This window comes from Heteronotia binoei, chromosome 14 (genome assembly GCF_032191835.1).
Source record: "Heteronotia binoei isolate CCM8104 ecotype False Entrance Well chromosome 14, APGP_CSIRO_Hbin_v1, whole genome shotgun sequence".
In the NCBI taxonomy this organism is placed as follows: Eukaryota; Metazoa; Chordata; class Lepidosauria; order Squamata; family Gekkonidae; genus Heteronotia; species Heteronotia binoei.
Window position 1 is genome coordinate 21,127,439 of NC_083236.1, and position 23,961 is coordinate 21,151,399.

Here is a 23,961-nt window from a genome sequence, read left to right on the forward strand (position 1 = left end):
ATCTGAAAGTGACAATTCATCGTCATCATCATCAACAGGAGGGGAGAGAACACAAAGAAATAGAGGAAGGGGAAACAGTGGTTAGGGAGCTGAGGGAAGCAGCAGGGGGTGCCAGGCGGGTCATGGGGCCAAGCAGCAATTAGACAGAAGGGAGATGGAGATAGGAAGAAGGAAATGAGAAAGGAGCAGGCCTTTTTTTGAGCAGGAACGCACACAGGAACGCAGTTCCAGCTGGCTCGGCACCAGGGTGTGTGTGTCCTAATATGCAAATGAGTTCCTGCTGAGCTTTTTCTACAAAAAAGTCCTGTGTGGAACAATGCTGGCATCAGGGAGTGTGGCCTAATATGCAAATGAGTTCCTGCTGGTTTTTCTTTTTAAACAAAAAAAAAAGCCCTGGCAAGGAGCATCATTAAAGTAGGAGGGGAAGAGGATACATTAACAGGAGGGTCAGTGGGGCCAGTAGGAAGGGGAAATGGTAGATCCCACACTTGCTATACATAATACCCAACACCAGACTGCCCTCTGCAAGGAGTCAAATATTACAAGCACCCCCACACTGTGCAACGTACTGCATCCAAGAGGGGGAAGCAAGAAGCCAAGAGATAGAGCAAGACAGAAAAGCAGTCCAAGACCCATACTGGGTTTAAACTAAGTCTGGAATTGCTTTTTCCACATCTGTTTTCAGGTGGACAGTGTTATTGAGTGTCCCAGGGCTACTGTCCTTTTAAATCTTCTATGCTGCTGCTTTTTTGAAGGCTTTTGGTTCTAAATACCTCCTGTTAACTCAAGGTGGCTGGTGCCCTGACACTCCTGGATGGATTCTTTTCCGTGGTAGGAAGGCTTTACAAATTTCTTTTTAACTTGCAACAGAAGGGACTGTTCATTATTTTTTTTTAAATCATTACTGCATAATTAGAAAATGACAGATAATGAAAAATACAAAATACTAATGAGCACCCTGCAGGCAAAGCAAAAAGCCATCCCTTTAATTACTTCTTTGCCTCAGAGGTTTTACACTAAATTCCATATTGCCATACTCAATGGAACTTAATCAGTTTCTTTTTCTACGGAGGGGAAGCCGTTAATTACTGCACTTCTCCTTGGGAGTAAAGTGTATTTATTAATACTTCTTATTTATCATTGTGCCGTTACAATGAAAATAAACAAATAATTACTTTTCCTGAAGTAGTAATTAAAGTTCCCTCCCCACCCCCAGAAAAGGATCCAATCAGGACTGCGGGGCCACTGGTACTCATAAGGGAACAGGAAGTTATTAAAAAATTAAGCACAGAAGCAGCTGGGAAGCAAGCTGAAGGAAGAAAGTGAGGCCTTTGCTGAACAGGCCTTTACTTCCAAGTAAATACACAAGTACAACACTGTGTGAAATATTACATGCAACTATTTCAGTACCTTAATGTGGGAAAAGAACCCTTTGGCAGTAAAAAGGTTGTAGCACAGAATCACACCCAGTCCCATAACTGAGGAATCGCTTAGAGAGCCATCATCAACAGGAGGGGAGAGAACACAAAGAAATAGAGGAAGGGGAAACAGTGGTTAGGGAGCTGAGGGAAGCAGCAGGGGGTGCCAGGCGGGTCATGGGGCCAAGCAGCAATTAGACAGAAGGGAGATGGAGATAGGAAGAAGGAAATGAGAAAGGAGCAGGCCTTTTTTTGAGCAGGAACGCACACAGGAACGCAGTTCCAGCTGGCTCGGCACCAGGGTGTATCTGGGAAAACCAGGTTTGATTCCTCTCTCCTCCACTTGCAGCTGCTAGAATGGTCTTGTGTCAGGCCATAGCTCTCGCAGGAGTTGTTCCTGAAAGGGCGGCTCCTGTGAGAGGTCTCTCAGTCCCACCTACTTCACAGGGTGTTTGTTGTGGGGGAGGAAGATAAAGGAGATTGTGACCAATCTGAGACTCTGAGATTCAAAGTGAAGAGTGGTATATAAATCCATCAGCAGCAGCATTCTTAGGCAAGATTATTGAAAGGGCTGTGGCAGTGCAGCTTCAGAGGTTTCTGGATGATGCTTCCGTGCTTAATCCTCATCAATCCAGCTTTTGTCTGGGTTACAGGATGGAGACAGTTCTGATTGCTCTCACAGATGACCTCCAGAGGCACCTGGACAGAGGTAGCTTGGCAGTGCTGGTGCTGTTAGACCTGTCGGCGGAGTTCGACATGGTCCACCATCAGCTACTGACCTGTCGCCTCGCCGACGCTGGGATTCAGGGGTTGGCCTTGAACTGGCTTTCTTCCTTCCTCCAGGGTCGGGGACAGAGGGTGGCGCTAGGAGATGAGCTATCCCGACAACACCCACTTATATGTGGTGTGCCGCAGGAAGCGGTTCTTTCTCTGATGTTATTTAACATCTACATGTGCCCCCTCGCCCAGGTTCCCCAGAGGTATGGGCTGGGTTGTCACCAGTATGCGGATGACACCCAGCTCTATTTGTTGATGGGTGGCCAGTCTGACTCCACCCCAGAAGATCTGTCTGCAGCACTGCATGCTGTGGCGGGGTGGCTCAGGCTGAATAGACTGAAATTAAATCCGATGAGACGGAGGTTCTGTATCTGAGCTGCCGCGGCCTGGGAGCGGAGGTCCGTTTACCGATCTTTGACGGAGCCCAGCTCACGCTGGCACCAAAGGTTAAAAGCTTAGGGGTGCTCTTGGATCCTTCTTTAACAATGGAGGCCCAAGTAGCTGCCACTGCTAAGTCAGCCTTTTACCATCTGCGGATGGCAAAGCAGTTGGTCCCGTTTCTGGAAACAGTGATCCACGCAACGGTCACCTCGAGACTTGATTACTGCAATGCTCTCTACATGGGGCTGCCCTTGTCCCAAATCCAACGACCAGAAAGTGCAGAATGCTGCAGCCAGGCTGTTAGTGGGAATTCCTCCACGGGAAAACATGCAGCCTGTGCCGAAAGCGCTGCACTGGCTACCGATAGGGTACTGGATTCGCTTCAAGGTGCTGGTCATTACCTTTAAAGCCCTATATGGCCAGGGACCTGCATACCTTAGGGACTACCTTTCCCTGCACATGCCCCAGTGAGCACTTCGGTCAGAGTCTCAAAACCTGTTGACAGTCCCCAGCATCAGAGAAGTGAGGCTCAAAACAACAAGAGCCAGGGTATTTTCCATTGCTGCCTACAGCTGGTGAAATGAGTTGCTGGAGGAGGTTGGGGCCCCGTGGGAGCTTTTACAGTTCTGCAGGGCCTGCAAAATGGCACTCTTCCACCAGGCATTCACATGATGGTAACAACTGCAGCAACGGGACTGGTCCATAAGAACACCACCAATGGCCTACCTTACCGCGGCTACAGCAACCCTGAGACCTCTGAGGACAGTTAACCACTAGACTGCAATCGCTGCCTGAAACTATTATAGTAGCACCTGCAAAATGTTTTAACCAATTGTTTTTATGTTTTATTGTTGATTATTTTACCGGTCACACTAATGTGTTTATGTCGACCCTTGGTTTGTGAGCCACCCTGAGCCTGCCTTTAGTGGGGAGGGCGGGAAATAAATAAATCATCATCATCATCATCTTATTCTTATTGTTCCTCCTCCTTCTCCTCTTCCTTCTCCTCCTCCTCCTATCAGAATTTACCTATCACCAGGGATATGCCCTTCCATGCCAGTATATGGGAAAGCAAAACACTGGACACTGAACTTGGACAAATTATTTATTAAATTGGACGATTTATTTAATTCATGTATACTCTACTTTTCTCTCACGACAACCCTGTGAGATAGGTTAGGCTGAGAGAGTATGAGACTAGCCCAAGGTTACCCAGCAATATTCCACGGCAGAATGAGGATTTGAACCTGGGGCCTCACAGTTCCTAGTCTGATATTCTAACCACTACACCACACAGTTCATGCGCAGTGGCCCATGGCAGTCCCTGCAGCACAAGAGGTGTGAACAGACAAACTGCCTATCCAATTCATAGCCAGTCTTCCGGGGTTGAGCTTTTGGGTCTGCCCAACAAATTAAGATACTCCAGGGCTTGTAAACAGTCACTCATCTGTACATCTGCGGCAAATAAGAATCTCATCTAGGCAACTAAACAGGGAAAGAATTTGCTGTTTTTCCTTACTGCTCCTTAGAGCACCACAAATGGCTAAACACAGGCACCGTAGAAGGACAGGCAGACTAATAAAACAGTGTGTGGACTGGAAACTCCTGTAAGCATCTATACAAAACTGAGTCTCTCTTGCAGAAAAGGACACAGCTTGAGCTTGCAGAAACACAGAGAGTTAAAAACAGTGCTTGCCAAGTCAAGAAAACAGACTACTGTTCCCTTCTGCTTAAGAGTGGTATACTGGGCTGGTTTCGTTAATGAGTAACCTGACTGATCTAGAGCCCAGCTTTTGTATGAACCCACTGAAGCTCATCACAAGACTGCAGCCGGAAGATGGACTCCATCTCCCTGAAACGGCATCCCATCAAGACCAGATTCTGAACACCAGTCTGCTCTCCCTGCCCCATATTTTGCACAAGGGTAAGGCCTCCAACACTATTCCTTGTGCCTAGCATACTTTCCAGTCAAGCCCCAGTGTGGGATGGACACGCTCCTAGCACCTCCCCCCACATATGCTACACTTCATTTCTGGAGGTAGAAGGAATATTCTATCTAGGAGAACAAATAGCCAAATAGGGAACGCCTCAGTTGGTCTATATTTGAAATACAAGACACACTTCACCAGGCTGGAAAATGGTGGTGGTGGAAACTGCTGTCAAGTCATAGTTTATTTATGGTGACCCCACAGAATTGTCAAGGCAAACAGCATTCAGAGGTAGTTTGCACCTGCCTGCCTCTGTGTTATGACCCTGGTATTCTTTGGAGGTCTCCCATCCAAATACTTGACTGCCAACCGTGCTTAGCTTCTGAGATATGACAAGATCGTGCTAACCTGGGCTATCCAAGCCAGGCTGGAAAAATACTAGATTTTTATAAATTTATAAATGAAGACTTAAAAATGAAGTAAATAACTCATAGGCCCTGTTCACACAGCGTGTTGAGTCCATGTTAAACCGACCCGGTTCTGTTCCAAATATCTTTGTTCCGGATATTATCGATCAGACTGCCATACTGCAATTCAAATCACTCCACGGTGAAACAGTCTTCTGCTGTCCACACGATGGCACCGTGCAGTTCTTTTTTTTCTTCCACTATTATGTGCATGCGCGCATTATGCGCATAGGCTAAAACATTATGTGGTTATGCGCATATCGCTAAGTAGTAAAAAAAATGGCGACTGTAAACCAGATGTCTGAGGCTCCTTTTGCTCTGGGACAGCCTTCAGACATCCGGAAGTTGGTTAATATCGCAGCAGAACTAGCTAGACGGAAAAAACTACTAGGTGAAACTGGAGAACTCAAAAAACACCGCAAAGGAGCAGGTAACAAAATAATCCGATTCTGAGAAGGATGGGGTGGGGGGTGGGGCTACCACGAGTTAATACCAGGAGGCAGATGTTGCTGTCTGATCAGCCACTTTAAATCCAGAAGGAAACAGCAGTGACATCTGATTATACTGTGCATCTGAACAGGGCCAGAGTGAGATAATATCTAGTCAGATTTCTAAGGTATTTCACATCTAGGCTAGAAAATACTAAATTCTTAATGCCTTAGACCAGATATTCTCTCACTATAAATTATTTAGCAGTAGAAAAGAGCAAGAGTCCAGTAAAACCCTAAAGACTAACACAATTTGTGGCAGGGTATGAGCCTTCATGAGTCACTGCTCACTTCTTCAGATACCATCTGAAGATAAATATCTGAACAAACTGTAGGACTGGTCTAGACTGCTATATTAATAAACAAGCACATCTGAACAAGTGAGCAGTGTCTCATGAAAGTGCTTAACTTGCCACAAATGTTGTTAAACTTTAAAGTGCTACTGGACTTCTGCTCTTTTCTGCTGCTACAAACAACCTAGCATGGCTACCCATCTTCATCTAGAAGTTATTTACTTCATTCATAAATTGGATTTTTCTTTCTCAGACTCTCTCATGCTTAGGAACAGAGAGAGAGAGAGAGACAAACACACACACAAATCAAACACGATAAGACTTCCAACAAACAGTGCAATAGGACTAGGATTAGAGAATGAAAAAACAATGTGAACAAAAACCCTAAATAACAACATACCAGGTAGCAAAGGTAGAAAACAAAGCAGTAACTTTTTTGGGGGGGGGGGGAGGGTAGGCAGGTAAAATGCACTGCATGAGGTCAAAGGCCATAACAATATAATAATACAGTAACAACAAGGTGATCCACAAGACAAGCATTGCAACAGACCACACTCCCACTCTCTTAGGAAAGCATCTTCCTGAGATTTTTTGGAACAGCCTGGACAAATCTGTCTTTGTCTTTAGACTTTTAAAGTCTCTTGAGACTACCCCTATGTTAGAGTATAAAACAATCATTTGGAACACCTGGGTTTAAATCTGGGCTTACGACCTCAATCAGCTATCAGACGAAGTGACAGACTTAAACTCATTGAGAGCATTCATGCAGATTTTCACCTGTTTCTACCAACAATTTGCCAACATCTACAGTTAGAATACTGCCTTCACGCAAAATCTGGCCATATGCCTTAGCCTCACCAGTCTCCAAAGACACTGGCTTGGATCCCATTCATTCTTTCCTTTTTGTCTGTCGCTTTCCTCTATTACAGAATGCACTTCCTCTGACAATTGGCAGTTCCACTCATGGAAGACCAATGCCTTTCAAACTGCTGGAAAGTCCCTAGCAATGAGAGGAACACATTCCACAACAGAGGAAGAGGAGCTCAAGAAGAAAAAAAGGCACAGGAGCCAAGCTTGTGCCCTTTGTGAATCAACAGAGCTGATTCCACAGGCACACCATTTGCTCGGAACTTGAGATTTCAGTCTATGAGTTACAGCTAAAATAGAATACAGAACTAAGACTGCCATATGAGCACCACCATGGAGCTCCATTCTAAAAGTTAGTAAACAGTCATCTTTAGAGCTAAACAAACCAACAGTATTCCCAGGGAGGTTCTCCTAACTGCTTGGGTAAGTTTCATCTTCACCCCCTCTCCCTCCTGTTCCTTCTTTTTTGAGTTGGTTTTGTATTTAGTTTTCACATATTTTAGTTTCATCTTTCCCTTCCCCCTCACCCCCTTTTAAGTGCACAATATGGGAAAAGTCTCTCAGAATCTTCCTGAGCTTAAGGTGGAAAGAAGGTTGGAGTAAATGGATATGGACAAAATATAGAAACACCTTTGTTATTTATTAAGCAAAAAAATTTTTTTGAAACTGAGGCAAGTCAAAGGAACTCCTTTCAACAAGTATAAGAAACAGATCAATGAATGGACCACAGAGATCCAAAGTGGAAATAGAAGTATGGTAGCACAAACAATTTTGAAGTTTTAAAATTATTATAAATTATTATATAGATACCAGATACCCAGAGGAAAGAATTTAAAAAATATTGACAAAACTAAAGATCCTAAATTAACAAATAAAGAGAAGATGCATATAGGTTTTAGAATTAGTTCTTATGAACAACAGTAGATAGTATTAAACATTTTTAAAATAAGAATCCTGGCTTGGATAGCCTGACTTCTAATTATTATCAGACTTTTAATTGAATAAGTGAGCCTTGGTACAATTAAGAAATAAAATACACATCACAAGAAATCTTCAGATGTGGAAAGCAAATTACTCATATTTCCTAAACCAAGAAAAAACAAATGAATTCTTAACATCCAATTAGTTTGCTTAGCTCTGGCTATGAGATTTTACTGATAATACAGGCTGCCCTCTAGGCTAAAAAACATAATCTCTAATTTCATAGCATCAAACTGTCAGAATTTATTCCAGATTAACTGGGGACACCAAATATACAAAACATTGTTCACTTAACTGGTTAGGAAAAGATGTTCACTGTACGTATTTTTCTAGACTCTAAAAAAAGCATTTGACAGAATAGAAGGATGGTTTTGGTAACATGTTTACAGGCTTTTGATTTCTATGACTATCCTGTCAAGTGGGAAGAACTAATTTATTCTCAATCCCCATCAGAAGTTAGTATCCATTGTAAGCTCTTGGACCCACTTGAAACTGGACAAGGAATAAACAGAGGAGTCTTTTAACAGCTGTCTTGTGCACTATTTCTTGCTCCAAAAACCGGAGGATCCGAACAAATCTTGATAAATATCATTATGAAATGAGGTTGTATGTACATCATATTGATTTTTTCAACTGACTTAATTAATCCTTCTAACAGGCTGAGACTCACAATAGAGGAGCATAAAATTAACAGAAAAAAACTAGACATGTTTTTTAAATTTAGTGAAGCTTATTAAAGATCCATCTCATTCCCATGACAAGTAAGAAGTGAAGAAGTCAAATATCTAAGGGTAGCAGTAAGGAACAACAGAGCTCAATAAAATGAATTAATTGATTGGGTCTGATTTATATAATTTTTTGGCAAATTAATTTGAGGGTGGTTATTAGGGTGGGATTATAGTCAAATATTGCCATTAGATTTAAATTAGATCATGCTTGATCACCTTCCAGTCTGTGTCCCATCCTGAGGGTGACAGGTAGCAGGGTCAGGTTGAATGACCCGCCTCCGTCATTGCTGTTATGCAATGCCAGGTCCATTAATAATAAGACCTCTGTCCTTCGAGAGTTTTTACTCGAGCAGGACACGGACCTGGCTTGCGTGACCGAGACCTGGGTTCGAGCGGGAGACACGGTGGCCCTCTCACAAACAACTCCCCTGGGTTACTCAGTCTTTCACCAATCACGGACTAGCAGGCGGAAGGGAGGAGTGGCATTGTTCATACAGGAGACTTACTCCTTCAGGGCACTCCCGGCCCCAAGGATTGAGGGTATTGAATGTGCCGGTCTGGTGTGGGAGGTTGGAGAGGGGTTGGTGATTTGGCTGGTGTACCGTTCGCCTAGCGCACCGGCCAACGCCTTACCGTCCCTGCTTGAGGCTGTGGCAGGCTGGGCATTGGAACTCCCAAGGCTGGTGATCCTGGGTGACTTCAACATCCATGCTGATGACCCGGCCTCTAGTCGGGCGACAGACCTAGTGTCATCCATGGCGACGCTGGGACTCTCTCAACTCGTTACATCCCCCACCCACCAGGCTGGGCACATATTAGACTTGATCTTTGCGGCCGGGGTCATGGTGGACGATATAACTGCAGTAGCAGTGCCATGGTCAGACTACCTTGCCCTTAGGGCTCGTGTGGATGTTCCACTCCAAACCTGTCTAGGCGACGAGCTGATTATGGCTCGCCTGCGGAGCCAAATGGACCCGGAACGGTTCCAAATGGCTCTACGAGACCCCTGGCCCTCTGGCAATTCCCTCGATGACCTGGTTGAGACCTGGCATAGCCGGCTCTCCAGGGCCATCGATGAGATTGCACCTCTGCGACCTCGGACTAGGCTGGCTCCGTGGTATACCCCGGAATTACGCCAGCTGAAACAAGGTCTCAGACAGCTAGAGAGGCAATGGCGGCGTATCCATGATGAAGCGACTAGAGCATCTTATAGGGAGTTTATGAGGTCCTATGAGGTGGCAGTCAAGGCCACAAAGAAGATGTACTTTGCGGCTAAGATTGCGTCTGCAGATTCGCGCCTGGCACACTTATTTAGGACAATTCGGAATCTCACCACACTGCCACAAGGCAAGCCAAATGTTAAGGAATTAGAGATAGGCTGTGAGGCTTTTGCGAAATTTTTTGCAGACAAAGTCTAATCGCTCCGCCACAACTGCCCTGCCATACTGGATACAGTATGTGAACCCGAGGCTCCGTGCCTGTCTTCTGGTTTGACCTTGGATCATTTCGACCCCCTCGGCTTGGAGGAGGTTGACAGAATCCTCGCTACTGCACGTCCAACAACTTGTGATCTGGACCCGTGCCCCTCCTGGCTAATTAAAGCCAGCCAGGAGGAGCTGAGATGTCCTATACGGGACATCATAAATAGATCTCTTTCGGAGGGTCTTTTTCCAACCCCTCTGAAAGAGGCAGTGGTCCACCCCCTCCTGAAAAAGGCTACATCAGACCCGGCCGAATTGGCGCATTACCGGCCGGTCTCAAATTTGCCCTTTTTGGGCAAAGTTATAGAGAGGGCTGTGGCGTTGCAGCTGCAGAGTTTTCTGGATGATGCTTCCACCCTGGATCCATTCCAGTCCAGCTTCCGCCCGGGCCATGGGACAGAAACAGTATTGGTCGCCCTCATGGATGATCTCCGGCGACGTCTGGATCGAGGCAGTGTGGCAGTGTTGCTGTTGTTAGACCTATTGGCTGCGTTCGATATGGTCGATCACTGGCTGCTGACCCGCCGCCTCGCCGATGCAGGGATTCAGGGGTTAGCCTTATAGTGGTTCTCCTCTTTCCTTGAGGGTCGGGGACAAAGGGTGGCGATTGGGGGAGAGCTATCCCAGAGACACCTACTTAATTGTGGGGTGCCTCCCCGATGTTAATTGTGGGGTGCCTCCCCGATGTTATTTAACATCTACATGCGCCCCCTTGCCCAGATTGCCCAGAGATATGGGCTGGGTTGTCATCAGTATGCTGATGACACCCAGCTCTAGCTATTGATGGACGACCGAGCTGGCGATGTCCCTGTAAATCTGGACCAGGCGTTGCAAGCCGTGGCAGATTGGATCAAGTTGAGTGGGCTGAAATTGAATCCAGCGAAGATAGGTCCTTTGTCTAGGTCGCGGCGGTCCAGAGGGAGGCATCTCCCTTCCAGCTTTTGGCGGTGCGCCACTGGTACCAGTGTGCAGGGTCAGGAGCTTGGGAGTGCTACTGGAGTCCTCCCTGACAATGGAGGCCCAGATAGCAGCCACTGCCAAATCCGCCTTTTTTCATCTTAGGCGGGCGAGGCAGTTGGCTCCCTTCCTGGAGCGAGGTGACCTGGCAATAGTGATCCATGCAACGGTCACCTCGAGGTTATACTATTATAATGCCCTCTACATGAGGCTGCCCCTGTACCGAACTTGGAAATTGCAGCTAGTGCAGAATGCAGCAGCCAGACTGTTAATGGGACTACCCCGGTGGGAACACGTACGGCCTAGGCTGCGGGAACTGCACTGGCTGCCAATTGTGTACCGAGTTCGTTACAAGGTGCTGGTTATTACCTTTAAAGCCCTATATGGCCGAGGACCTGCCTACCTTAGGGACCGCCTCTCCCCATATGTTCCCCAGAGAGCACTGCGATCTAGTTCACAAGTCTTTAATGAAATAGCACAGCTTGTACTATTAAATGATGTACCAATGTTACCAGAAGGACTCTTCAATTCTGCTGCTGCCACGTATCTGGTCAATGCATGCCACTAAAATCTTTCAATTTCAAATTAAGAGGGAAAGAACAGAACAATTTAAAGATTCATTAAATAAATTAGATATGGAACAACTTAGTGTCATCCACAAACTTAGCCACTTCACTGCTTACTCCCAACTCCAAATCATTAACGAACAAGTTAAAAAGCATTGGACTTAGTACCAAGCCCTGTAGTACCCAACTGCTTACCATCTTCCACTGTGAAAACTTCTCATTTATACTCACTTTCTGTTTCCTGTTAATTAGCCAGTTTTTATTCCACAACATTACTTGTCCTCTTATCCCATGACTGCTGAGTTTACTTAAGAGTCTTTGATGAGGAATTTTATCAAAAGCTTTCTGGAAGTCTAAGTAAACAGCTACTGGGTCACCCTTGTCCACATGTTTGTTCACCCCCTCAAAGAACTCCAAAGATTAGTGAGGCATGATCCTCCCTTACAGAATGCATGCTGATCCTTCCTCAATAGCTTTTGTTCATCAATATGCCTACTAACTGATTCTTTAATAACAGATTCCTCCAATTTACCCGGTATCAACGTCAGACTGACTGGCCTGTAATTTCCCAGATCTCCTCTGGAACCTTTTTTAAAGATGGGGATTACATTCACTACCTTCAAGTTCTTGGGAATGAAGGTAGATTTTAGTGAAAGATTTAATATTTTTTGCCTGGATATGTTTTGGGCTTAACATCCACCTGATGAAGATTTCTGGGGGACTTGAAAGCATGCCCACTAATTTGTGGCATCTGGGATTGATCCTAATAGTGGTATTTAACTCCTGGGGTTTGGGGATTTGTTTTAATGAAAGAGTACAACTGTCTCCAGACTAGGTCAAAAGAAAAACTGCCAGATTGAGTTACAGCAGATGCTGATAAGGGCCTGAAAAGAGAGCAAACTAGGATTCCACACCATCCTCTTCCCAACTTGTACTCTAAAAAAATCAGTCCTTCAGACATGTTTGCTTGTGATTTAGGCGCCGCATCCTGTGCTTCTCAGGGAAGGTTTTTGCTTACCTGTTTCTGGCAGAGAGTACAAAGTGCCTTCATATACATTTTGGCCATTTCCCAGAAGCATTTGCCCCAGCGGCATTGAACACTCCACATGAGAAAGCACTTAATGATATATGGTAAGGCCATTTAATACAAGACTGCGGAGAAATGAAACTCTGGCACTGGTTTTCCTCGTGCAGATGGGAATTTGGGAACCATTTCTGGGCATCATCAGAGATAATGAACAGGTGTGGAGGTGGAGTTACAAGGGGCATTTAAGAGGAAATCTAGCAATCAAATAGCCCATAAGATTAAGAATCAGGTGGGTAGCCATGCTGGTCTGAAGCAGCAAGACAAAGTTGGAGTCCAGTGGCACCTTTAAAGCCAGATACAGTGGAAGAAGTGTTCATGCACACAAAAGCTTACACTTTGAATAAAACTTCACTGGGCTTAAATGTGCTACTGGACTCAAACTTTGTCCCAGTGGATTAAATGCACCAAATGAAGGTACTATATTCAAGAGAAATAGTTCAGGACCACCTGCTCGCACCCTTTCCCAGAATACACAACAATTTACAGCCAAAAAGTAAGGGACACTCTTGTAACACCCCTAGTATCACTTTGGGAATCCCTGTCTAAGCTACCACTCCCTTGGTTTGATCCAGCCAAGTTTTTTTTTTTGCTCCTACACCAAGCGTTCCTTCTTACAGTTCCTGTCCCACATGGTTTCTGTTGATACAGGTCCCATGATCCCCAGCATAACCTTTCTGGTGATCAAAGAGAACTCCCTTCCCTCTTTTACTGGCTCAAAAGCTGGTCTTATCTGCCTGATATATGCTGTGTGTCCAAATTCCCATATTCTGCACTCGTTTCTTTAAAAATGCAACACAACATGAAGGCAGCTTATTCTTTTGATTAAAAATATACTAGAACAACATCATTGACCCATAACATATACCTTGACCCAGTTTCTGTGGATCCAGGAATCAGATTTCTATTCACTTGCCCTGAGACATCACCAGGTGTCATCTCACAAAGGCATGGTAAAAAATACAACAATGGATCTCTTTTTTTGATTTTGCACACCCCAATGCAAACTTTATAATGAAAACTGGGTTTCTTAGCCTGTATTGCATTTCATAAAGACTAGGATTAGCCTATAAATTCCGGAGTCCACACTCAACCTTTAAATCAAGTCAGCCTTAAAATGAAATGTGGGGTACACAAATACCAGAATATCAGATTTAATTTGTTTAAAACAACTGAACTTAGGCATGCAGAAAATATATTGACAGACAACATGGAGACAAGGAAGCATCTGCAGATGAGTGTGTGTAACACACATGAGGCTTTAGCCAGATTTCCCCAGCACCAGGAAAGGCTCCCGCCCCAGTCCGCTTTAGAGGTGAACACAGACATGGTTTGGCCTCCACAGTCTCAAGAAAAATCCTGTTGCAGACTAGCAGCCACAAGGATTCCAAAGAACCCCTCTATGTTCCATTGAAGTCAAGAACAACTTTCATTATGTCTCAAATTACTCAAAATGTATTCTTTTTAGGAGATTTTTATTCTCGACAACAAATATATGCAAAACTATTGGGATCCAGTTACTCTTTATCTTAAATCCAACAATGTTTTATTCAATCAATCTGATTATAATATATGCATGTTTACATAATGTGTTTATTCTGTTCCTTATCAGGATTACATAAATGTGTTTATTCTATCCTTTATCAGTATTTTAAAGATTAAGGATCATTAGCTTTTTATTAACTCTTTAGGAAACCTAAAATGCAAATTCGATAAATACGGAGTAATCAATAGAGTTATGTGCAACTTCCTTTGTAACTCTGTTTGAATGTTGATTTATAGATGCATGTTGATCTCACACACTAATTGTTTGTAATGCTTGGAATAAAATGTTTGCTATGTTAATTGTTTGTTTGTTATGTTAATTAAGTTTAAAAATTCAATAACATTAAATTGGAAAAAAAGAAAGAAAATAAAAGAAACTGAGACCACTTTGCACTGCTAAACCTCTAGTGGGTGAACCCAGCAGGCTTCTCCCCAGCTTCCCTTATCTCCACATTTGGAAGCCCCTCCCACCCACTCCCCATTCCTGCCCTCCCACTCGCTGTTCTCTGCTGCATCTTGCGCATGAGCAAATCCCAAAGCTGATTGTAGGTGATGCCTGATGTTCCCTGCTCCAGCCTCAGAGGGGCTCTATCCTGTACAAAGCCTCTCAAAGCACTGATAACCCTCCATACATATAGCAACCAGCAGCAGCATCCAGCAAAGAGCATCTGTAGGTCTAGCTGCTTTGGGTCTCCTGCTTTGGGTCTCCCTACCTGTAATCTGCCCCCCTTCCAGGCCTGAATCCAAGGAGTGGTGAGTCAAGAGGAAGTCATGGTTACTCAGCGAAGGCTAGAGAGTTGCAGCAGCCATAGCAGCCGCTGCTCCGGGGGGATACCTGCAGGACGGCTTGCCTAGGAGGTGATGACCTCTGTCAGACCAAAGCACACCCTGGCACTGGCCTCCCAGGTAGGTGAAGACATTCTGGGGGTCACAAAGATATTTCTAAGCACCATGGCAACCTGGGATTTTTCAGATTCTGCTACAGCATGCTAACTATTCAAAATGAGACGTACACGGTGTAACTCATAAAATTAAAATGCATCCCCATACTACACAACCCTCAAGACTTTTAACTGGAGGATGAGCTGAAACCTGATGAATAACAACATGAGTAACTCATACTGACAATCACAAAAGGCTTGTCCAAAATGCAGAATAGGGAAGAAATTGGCATTTTGGTATCAGAAAATCTGCAGCTGTCTTTTGATTAAAAATATACAGGGACTCTTGGAATACACTATACGGTAGCCAACGGTAGCTCTCCAATGTTTTTTTGCCTACAACTCCCATCAGCCCCAGCCATTGGCCATGCTGGCTGGGGCTAACAGGAGTTGTAGGGGAAAAACATCTGGAGAGCTACTGTTGGCAACCCCTGCACTATACTTTCACCCTTAACGATATCCCTCCCATGACACAGAAAACAGCTAACCCATGCAGTGATGAAGGCATTAATTTCCCACCATGCTTGTGAGCAATTTTATATTGTTTACAAAGGCCAAGCCTCCAACAGAGTTTTGCTCCTCCTCATTCCCTCTCTCTGGACCGTTAGCGAAACACTCACGCAGGTGGGCTGGCAGCCTGATGGCATCTTCCTCCATCCTGATTGCTCGAGACCCCGGGACATGTAGTGGCGATGAGGAAGCGTAATTTGGCACTGGGCTCACAGGAGGGGTATAGGAAATCCTTTCCTGCTGTTGGAGGGTAGGAGAAGGAGAGAGAGAAAGAAGGAAAGAAAGAAAAGAGAAAGGACAACGTAAACTTTGGGGAGAAAAGAATTAAGCTAAAATAAAAACTTTTTTTATATAAGGAACCATTAGGGAACCATTTCCTATGAATCCAAGTACACAGAACAACAGAATGCAAGTCTACTTTTGATCTACCAATTAAACTGATTAAATCAATCAAAATTTTAGATGGTTAACTAATGGGAATACACAAGTTGTCGATGCTGAAAGTTCAGAGCAAACTAGTTTAATTTTCAAAATGGTGGTACAATACATATACCATCAGCTCTTCCAGCAATGTGATCTATCTATCAAGTCATAACCTGAGCCAGGTATAAGGCATTTGTCCTGTCTCAGAGATCTCCATTTCTGCTTGTGTCTGATCAAGGAAACGTTGACTGTTGAAAGCGTCTACCCTGAGATTCTTGTTGGTCTCTAAGGTACTACTGTACTCTAATCTGTTTTATCGCAGACCAGCATGGCAACCCTCTGAAAATACGTCCTGTCTCAGGGGCTCTGCTTCTGCCCTTCCAGGTCCATACAAATGACACCATTCTGGGAGATTTCTTTCCACTATCTCCCATGGAAGCAATGCTTTCAACAGATCACCAAGAAGTTCACTAACACACAGCAACCATCTTCCCAGCACATCGGAAGGGAAGATTAGTCATGGATTTCCCAGACTGGACTTTCACACTGAGTCCTGCTTTTGTTGTGCTCAAGCTGAAACTGTGGACAAGCTACATCACTTACCTGTAATTTCAGCCTTGCAGAGAACATGTTGACATTCACAGTCAGACAACACCGATATAAAAGAATTGCAGTGGTAGCAACATGAACTAATCTGACATCCTGGAGGAGATAGTTCTTTATTTTTAACCCCACTTTCTACAACTTTCTGTCTTCAGACCCCGCTCCCTGAATAAGTAACTTTGCAACTTGCTGATAAACCTTCCCACAGAACCCAACCTTTACAGATATTCCCAAGAAGTCTCATGAAGGAATCATCTATGGCAGGGGTCCTCAAACTACGGCCCGTGGGCCAGATGCGGCCCGCTGAGGACGTTTATGCGGCCCGCCGGGTTATGGCAAAATCAGACCGGAAGTGAGGTTCGACCTAAACTCGCGTTAGCAACGCACACTTCTGGCACTGGGCTGAGGCAGCGGAGACAGAGTGTGAGGTGATACCGAGGTGAGGTGAGTTCCCAGGCTGGGGTGTGTGGTGTGGGAAGGGAGAGAGATGCAGAAGACGGAGAACTGATGGCCCGCGGCCTTGTACAGTAATGGCAGTCCAGCCCTCCAACAGTCTGAGGGACAGTGAACTGGCCCCCTATTTTAAAAGTTTGAGGACCCCTGATCTATGGTATATCCAAGATACACAAAACAAGGAATCCTGGATGCCCCCACAGTTAGTGTCACTGACAAGAACCCTCACTGAAGGAGTCTGGCTACATCCTCAAATGTTATGCTACTAACACTGTTAACTATTTGAGGGATTCCACAAACTTCCTATTAAGTAATGGAATTAAAAGGCAGCTGCAATAGTTCAACAATTAACCATTTACTGAACAGTCACCAGTACTGGAGAACAACATACAGAACTGACTCTTAACTGACTGGAACACGCTGACTAAAACTAAACTCATCCATTTTTCTCTCAGCTCTACCCCTGAGGTCTATGGTGGTTCAAATAGTCCTTTACATAACACCTCCTGAGAAAACTTCACTCCAACAATGACCTTCCTGAAAACATCATTCTGGTCACCACAAGTAGGGAATCCCTATCCAACATCACTCACAAAGATCAACCACCTTTCACAAGGCATCAGGAACGGCATCCCTGATAGTGCCCACCACAAAACTGGCCGTTCAGTTATGAGACTTCCTCCTCAAACACATCTGCTTCACATTTGGTGACATCTTGTGACTTCCAGGTAATGACCCTGCTATGTGTACTCCAGTGGCCCAGCAGTATGCCTATATAACTGTTGCAGAATTAGATTAACACCTCCACAGAACCTGTCTCCTCAAGCTGAGGTTCACTGATTACTTTTATTTCCACAGAAAGAGAATCTTGAGAAATTCCACCTAGACCTTCAGTTCCACAACACCATCCATCTGAGCCTGGATCACTCCGGTGCAGGAGGTTCACTTTCTACATTCCATTGTCCAGCTACAAAGTAGACAAACAAACAACACCTTACACTGGAAAGCTATTGACTGCTACACATCCTTCTAGAGGTCATCTAAAACATGCCCAGGATTGTAACAGGTATCCTCCCTCCCTCCCTTAGGCCCTAAGTTTTGGTCAGAAGGAAGTGATATGGAAGGTGCTTGTGTATTTTTACTTACTTCTAACTTTTTCATGTTACTGTTTTTGCTGTGGTTTGTCTATGTTCCCTTTCATGCATCCCAACTGTAATGGCCTTTGGGCCTCACACAGAAACCGCTCCCTTGCCTCAAAGAGAAAGGCAGGCAGCTAAAGACTTTAAACACACACTTCAGCAAGTCCTTGTTGCTGGCTCATCTCTGAGGAAGTAAACCCAATCCAATGGGCAAGACCAAGCACAGGCAGTAAAAAAAGGTAATGGTAGTCCCCTGTGCAAGCACCAGTCGTTTCCAACTCTGGGATGACGTTGCTTTCACAACGTTTTCAAGGCAGACTTTTTAGCAGCACACCTCTGCATTTACAGTAACCAAAGTTTTTATTAATTGTGACTGTGAGTTATGTTTTAATGTTGATGTTAAACTGGATTGAAACAGCTGCCCTTCTGAAACTATCTTCATGGAATGAGTGAGGCAGGTTTCGCCCCCTCAAATGTCTGCAAGTTTTCTATGAGACGAAGTAGATCTCAGCAACAGTCCCAGACAGCTCGGCTAGCCCCTCTCTGCACATTCCCATCCTTGGCTTTTGTTCTTGGTCACCTGAGAACACCATGGAAACGGACAGGTGGAGGTAATATAGGTTCACTTTCAGAAATCTCTTATCAACACTGCTTAATTAGCTTGGTTACAGAACTAACCCAGAAAATTCCACAGCATTTTTGTAAAGAATGGATACAAAATCTCTGAAGGTTTTTTTTTAGAATACACAAAAGAATAGAACTTATAGGAAAGCAGCCATTTCCCTCCTCTCCTTAATAGGAAAACATACTTCCCTCACAGGAGGCAGGAGATCCAATCAACATCCTGAAACTCTCTGCTTCACATACAAAACTCAACAATCAAGTTTCTGGCTCCTGTACCTGCAAAGATGAGTTTGAACATACATGGGCTGTGCTTCACCATCCACGACCAGTTTACTTCCCTCAGCTAAAGTATGGTCCAAATACATTTCCCAGTGCGACTGCTTGCAGGAGTCACACAGGAAAAGGTCCAATTTTTACAGCATTTCCATACCTGGTTCCTCACAAATAACTCTGTTCACCACAGTGATGATTAAGTAGGGCTATTTCTACACCCGCTGCTACAAACAACAACCACATAGGAGGGAGACAGATAATTATGCCATTTCTTTTTTACTTTGAATTATGTGGGTAAGAGGAGAGTATTTTCCTCTGTTAAAGAGGTGGTCTGGAAAAAAACAAAAAATGCCTGAATTCTTTACTTTAAATGTAGAGGACTTATCCACATTCACTATAGATGTTGATTATAAAACATAATTACACCTGTGTTATGGGGAAATTAAATAAACGTAACCACAGTATTTTCAGATGAAAAAACCAGATTACTATTTTAAGTTTCACTGTTTTATAATACTTTCCCCGAGGTCAGATTAGTGATATCTTTGTGACACTGGAATTCACTAATGTGCTGTTCAAAACACACACACAGAGAGAGAAAAAATCGAATGTCCATTTTATACATTTCGAGGGAACGCTAACTGCTTGGAAAAAGATGGGGGAAATGGCTTTCCTGAATGTGTTTTGTTTTGTTTTTCTGGACCTTCTCATATGCAGCTCTTTCCCTAGTTACTTTACAAAATACTCTACACATTTTCCAGAAATAGTGTAAGGAATTTTTGTTCAGACTGGCTGCTGGTAGCCAGAAATCAGGAGGCACAGGGTTCCATATAACCAGGAGGCTCTTACCTGCCCTGCACCCTTGGACTGCCGTGTACTACAAGTTTAGTTAAACAGTAAAAATGTTATAAAATCTGAAAACCTGGCACAAATTCACTGCACACGGCTTGCTTGGAAAGGAAAAAAAGAAGAGAAGCCAGACATACAATGCATAAGCAAGAACTAAAATTAGCGGCTTGTAGGCCTGGAAGCTCTGAAGGGCCGTGCATTTCCACTAGTTGGCTGCTATTGCTCCTAAGGGAATACACAAATCTAAGAGCCCGGCTTTCACTCAGACACACCAGTCCTACAGCTGGCTCTCTGTGTCAAAACAAATGAGGACTTGTACAGAAAAAAACATTAGGCAAGTTCAAAACCAGCCCCCATGATATAAGTTTCTCGTGGATGGAGTGGCAATGAGGCCTACAACGAAATACTTTGTTTTGACAGGAAAAGATATGATTTCTCCCCCCACACACACACACACAGCACTGACTAGCACACAGCAGGCCTCAAAAATGGTTTTAAAAATGGTCCCATTCAACCCTGTGACTGGCTATATGACTACATTAAAACAAACTCAAATCCTTCTCTGTGTAACAGTACGTCACAAGAAAAGTAAGTGGACCACCTAGTCCCGTACACACACCTTCTCAACCACTAAGGTCACCTTCTGAGAACCAACTTTGGGAGCCTCTGGCCTTCTGAGAGGAGACAGATGGCAGCTGGGAAAGGGATTGGCTGCTTCTGTTCCCATCTTCCACCAGTGGGTCGAAAGCTGTTTTGTTTCGTTTGGTGCTCTCTCAAGGTTTACTCTTTCCTGTCCTATGCTTTCATTACTCTTTTATGCACTTTTAATATGTATTTTAGTTTTGGCTTTCATTGTTTTTATGCTATGCTTTTATAAAATTTTGTTTTAACTCTTAGCTGCCTTGGTGGCCCTGAATGGCCACAATGAAGAGGAAGGGTTAGTTTTTATTCCCTGATTTTCTCTACCTTAAGGAGTCTCAAAGTGGCTTACAATGGTCTTTCTCATTCTCTCCCCACAACAGTCACCCTGTGAGGCAGGTGGGGCTGGGAGAGTTCTGAAAGCACTGGGACTGCCTAAAGGTCACCCAATAGGCTTCAGGTGGGAGGAGTGGAGAATCAAACCCAGTTCTCCAGAGCAGAGTCTGCTGCTGCTCCTAACCACACCATGCTGGCATACAAATGTTGTAAATACATCTGAAAGTAAAGAAATAAATAAATAAGAGTGCAAGCACACCACAGACATCCTAGGCCAAGTCCGCTCCAACCAAGCAGACCTCAGGTGGAAGTCATCCCCAGACCTTCTACCCAAGACCCTCTGAACTGGAGATGCCAAGAACTTAGTACTGGTGGGGCTATTATAATAGGGGAGTATTTAATCTGTTTTAATTGGCTGTTTTGAACGTTCCTCTGAATGTTCTAACTGATGTATTCTACCCACTGACTGAGACAGTTTATTTATTTTATTGCTATCTCACAAGCAGGCTCAGGGTGGGTCAAATATTAACAAAGATCAATCAGCATGCAGTCTGTTAAATACCAGTAACATGTTTTTTTTTTTAAGAAAAGTAAATTTTGTTGTTAATATAAGGTTTAAAGGACACAGTGTCGCTTCCATTTATTTTTAATTAACCAACACTTTGGCATTCCCTTATAGAGAACTGCTTTCTACCATGCAAGAGGGCTGGTCCACCCAGCCCAGCATTTTTTGGCTTCTTAGCAAGACAGCACTTAAACCACCCGGGGGAGACAGAGCAACTTCAGAACTACTGACTAGAGAACACATACAGCCCTAAGAAGAGCTCGTTTTATGTAGTACAGAGATGTTTAATCTGCAATAAATTGCTTTGCCTGGTTCTGTCACAGAAACCCACAAAAGGTGGCTTCCCCTCAGTTCACAACTAAGATCAAGGGAGAAAGTCTGAGAGCAGGCCACATCAGTATCTCCACTGAAACACCTACACTGGAGGTCAAACTAGCCAAGACGCACCTGGTTTTTAAAAGCGAAAAACAGTCAGAAAACTATCTAGATTAGGATGATGAGGCTGAACACTTGCATTCCCCCCCCCCAGATGCAAATTGCTATATATCCTATACACCGGGGGGGGGGGCAAAATACCCTCACGAGAAGGCCTTTTTTGTAGCAGAAACTCATTTGCATATTAGGCCACACCCTGATGTAGCCAATCCTCCAAGAGCTTACAGTAGACCCTGTAGTAAGAGCCCTGTATGCTCTTGGAAGATTGGCTATACCAGAGGGGTGTGGCCTAAAATGCAAAGGCATTTTTGCTACAAAAAAGCCCGGCTCACAATAAAGAAGAGTTGGTTTTTATACCCCCACTTTCCACTACCCGAAGGAGTTTCAGAGTGGGTTACAATCACCTTCCCTTCCTTTCCCCACAACAAACCTCCTTTTAGGCAGATAGAGCTGAGAGAGTCCTCAGAGAACTGTGACTGACTCAAGGTCATCCAGCTGGCTTCAAGTGGAGGAGTGGGAAATCAAATCCAGTGCTCCAGATTAGAGTCCATCAGTTTTACCCACTATACCAAACTGGTTCTTGGTAAGGCAAACAGCACACGGGGAAAGGGGCGAAAATATTGGCTAAGCTGACAGCTGCAACTGCCCCAAGGTCCCCCAGCAAGCTTCTATGGCAACGTGAGGATCTGAACCTTGGTCTCCCAAATTCAACCCAGCACTCTAACCACTTCACCACCTTGCCGCCTACTATTCTGGTCGCTGGCCTGAATGCGTTCTTACTCGACATTGAAAAGGAGATACTGACCCAAAGCGCTGACTGTTCTGGACAGTCAATGTTATGCTGCCAAACTAGATAAAGAGACCCAAGTGTGGTACACCGGTCAGAGTATCCCACTAGGAACCGAGAGACGCTGGTTTGAATCCTGTGAGTGGATGACGTTGGGCCACTCGCAGCCTATCTCCCAAGGTTTTTGTGAGGATAAAACGGAGAAGAGGAGAATGATGTAAGCCACTTCAGATCCCCACTGAGGAGAACAGCAGGGTATAAATGAAGCAAATAAATAAACTCCGTAGAAATAACATCCTGGAGCCTGAAATACGATTTTGGATGAAGCCCAGGTTGACTGTGCAAACGAAGGCCTCTGAGGAAGGAAATCCAAAATACTGGGTGTTTGAACCAAATTTCTGTTTACTTGCTGTGCTGTCTGAGAGACCCAGAGAGACAGGTATGTTACACACTGCAGCAAATATAAGCAGGAAACAGGGGATCTGCTGGCACCTTAAAAGACTAACAAATTTTTATTCTAGCAGGAGTATTCAGGGACTGGGACCCACTCCATCCGAGGAAGCCTTTGAAAAGCCTTAGAATAAAAACGCGTTAATCTTCCCAGTGTCAAAAGACTCCCGTTTATTTCTGAACACTTTTGATGTTGGTTGTAGAATAATTCACTGCAGATGTAGAAATTGTCCATTTAGCAAATGAGCAGCAAATGAAGAAGGAAAAAATCAGACTGTTTTGCAATGGACCCCGATGCAAAATAACATTGGAGAGGCGGGGGGAGATTAACATCTCATTTCCTGAATGCAGAGAGCCAAGATTGTTTTATTGACCTGAGTGATTTCATGGAGTTCATTTCCTCCCCTGCCTCCAGTTGGACAGAATGTGAATCCCCAAGGCACAAGGACTGCGGGGCCTCCCCTCTTGCATTCCCTCCTGGCCAAACTTTCTCTAGGCAAGGAACACCAAGGACGTGCTGAGATCCAAGGCAAGGGGCAAGCAGCAGAGGGACCTCAAACCCAGAGCTGTTACTCAAAAACTAGAGCAAAACACCACTAACAATTGTATTAATTAAAGTAACTGCTTTCCTGCTTTTTAAACAAGTTCTGTTTAAAAACCAGAAAAGCGGAACATGTTACAAACAGATTACCAAATCAATTAAAAGTATTTTAATCAAAGCTGCCCAAGATTAACCGGGGAGCAGATTTCTAAATAATAAATGCTGCAAGTGGGACGTGTCATCCTGGAAGAGGCTTTCACCCATCTCCCCTCACACATAGGAATGCATGGCTCTCCCAAGGCAGTGTCAGCCACAATGGGTGCAGCAAATATGTAAAGATTCAGTAGAAAAGACCAAGAGTCTAGTAGCACCTTAAAAACTAACAAAATGCGTGGCAAGGTATGAGCATGCCAAGAGCCCTGTGGCGCAGAG

General features: G+C 44.3%; 1 protein-coding gene across 1 annotated transcript in view; it reads right to left on the reverse strand.

The window, feature by feature from the left end:
* ETV6 (ETS variant transcription factor 6) overlaps window positions 1-23,961 on the reverse strand; it is a 205,325-nt gene that overhangs the window by 119,722 nt on the left and 61,642 nt on the right. The window contains exon 2 of the mRNA XM_060254016.1: window positions 15,523-15,652. Coding sequence (XP_060109999.1) covers window positions 15,523-15,652 — 130 coding nt within the window. The remainder of the gene's footprint in view (window positions 1-15,522; window positions 15,653-23,961) is intronic.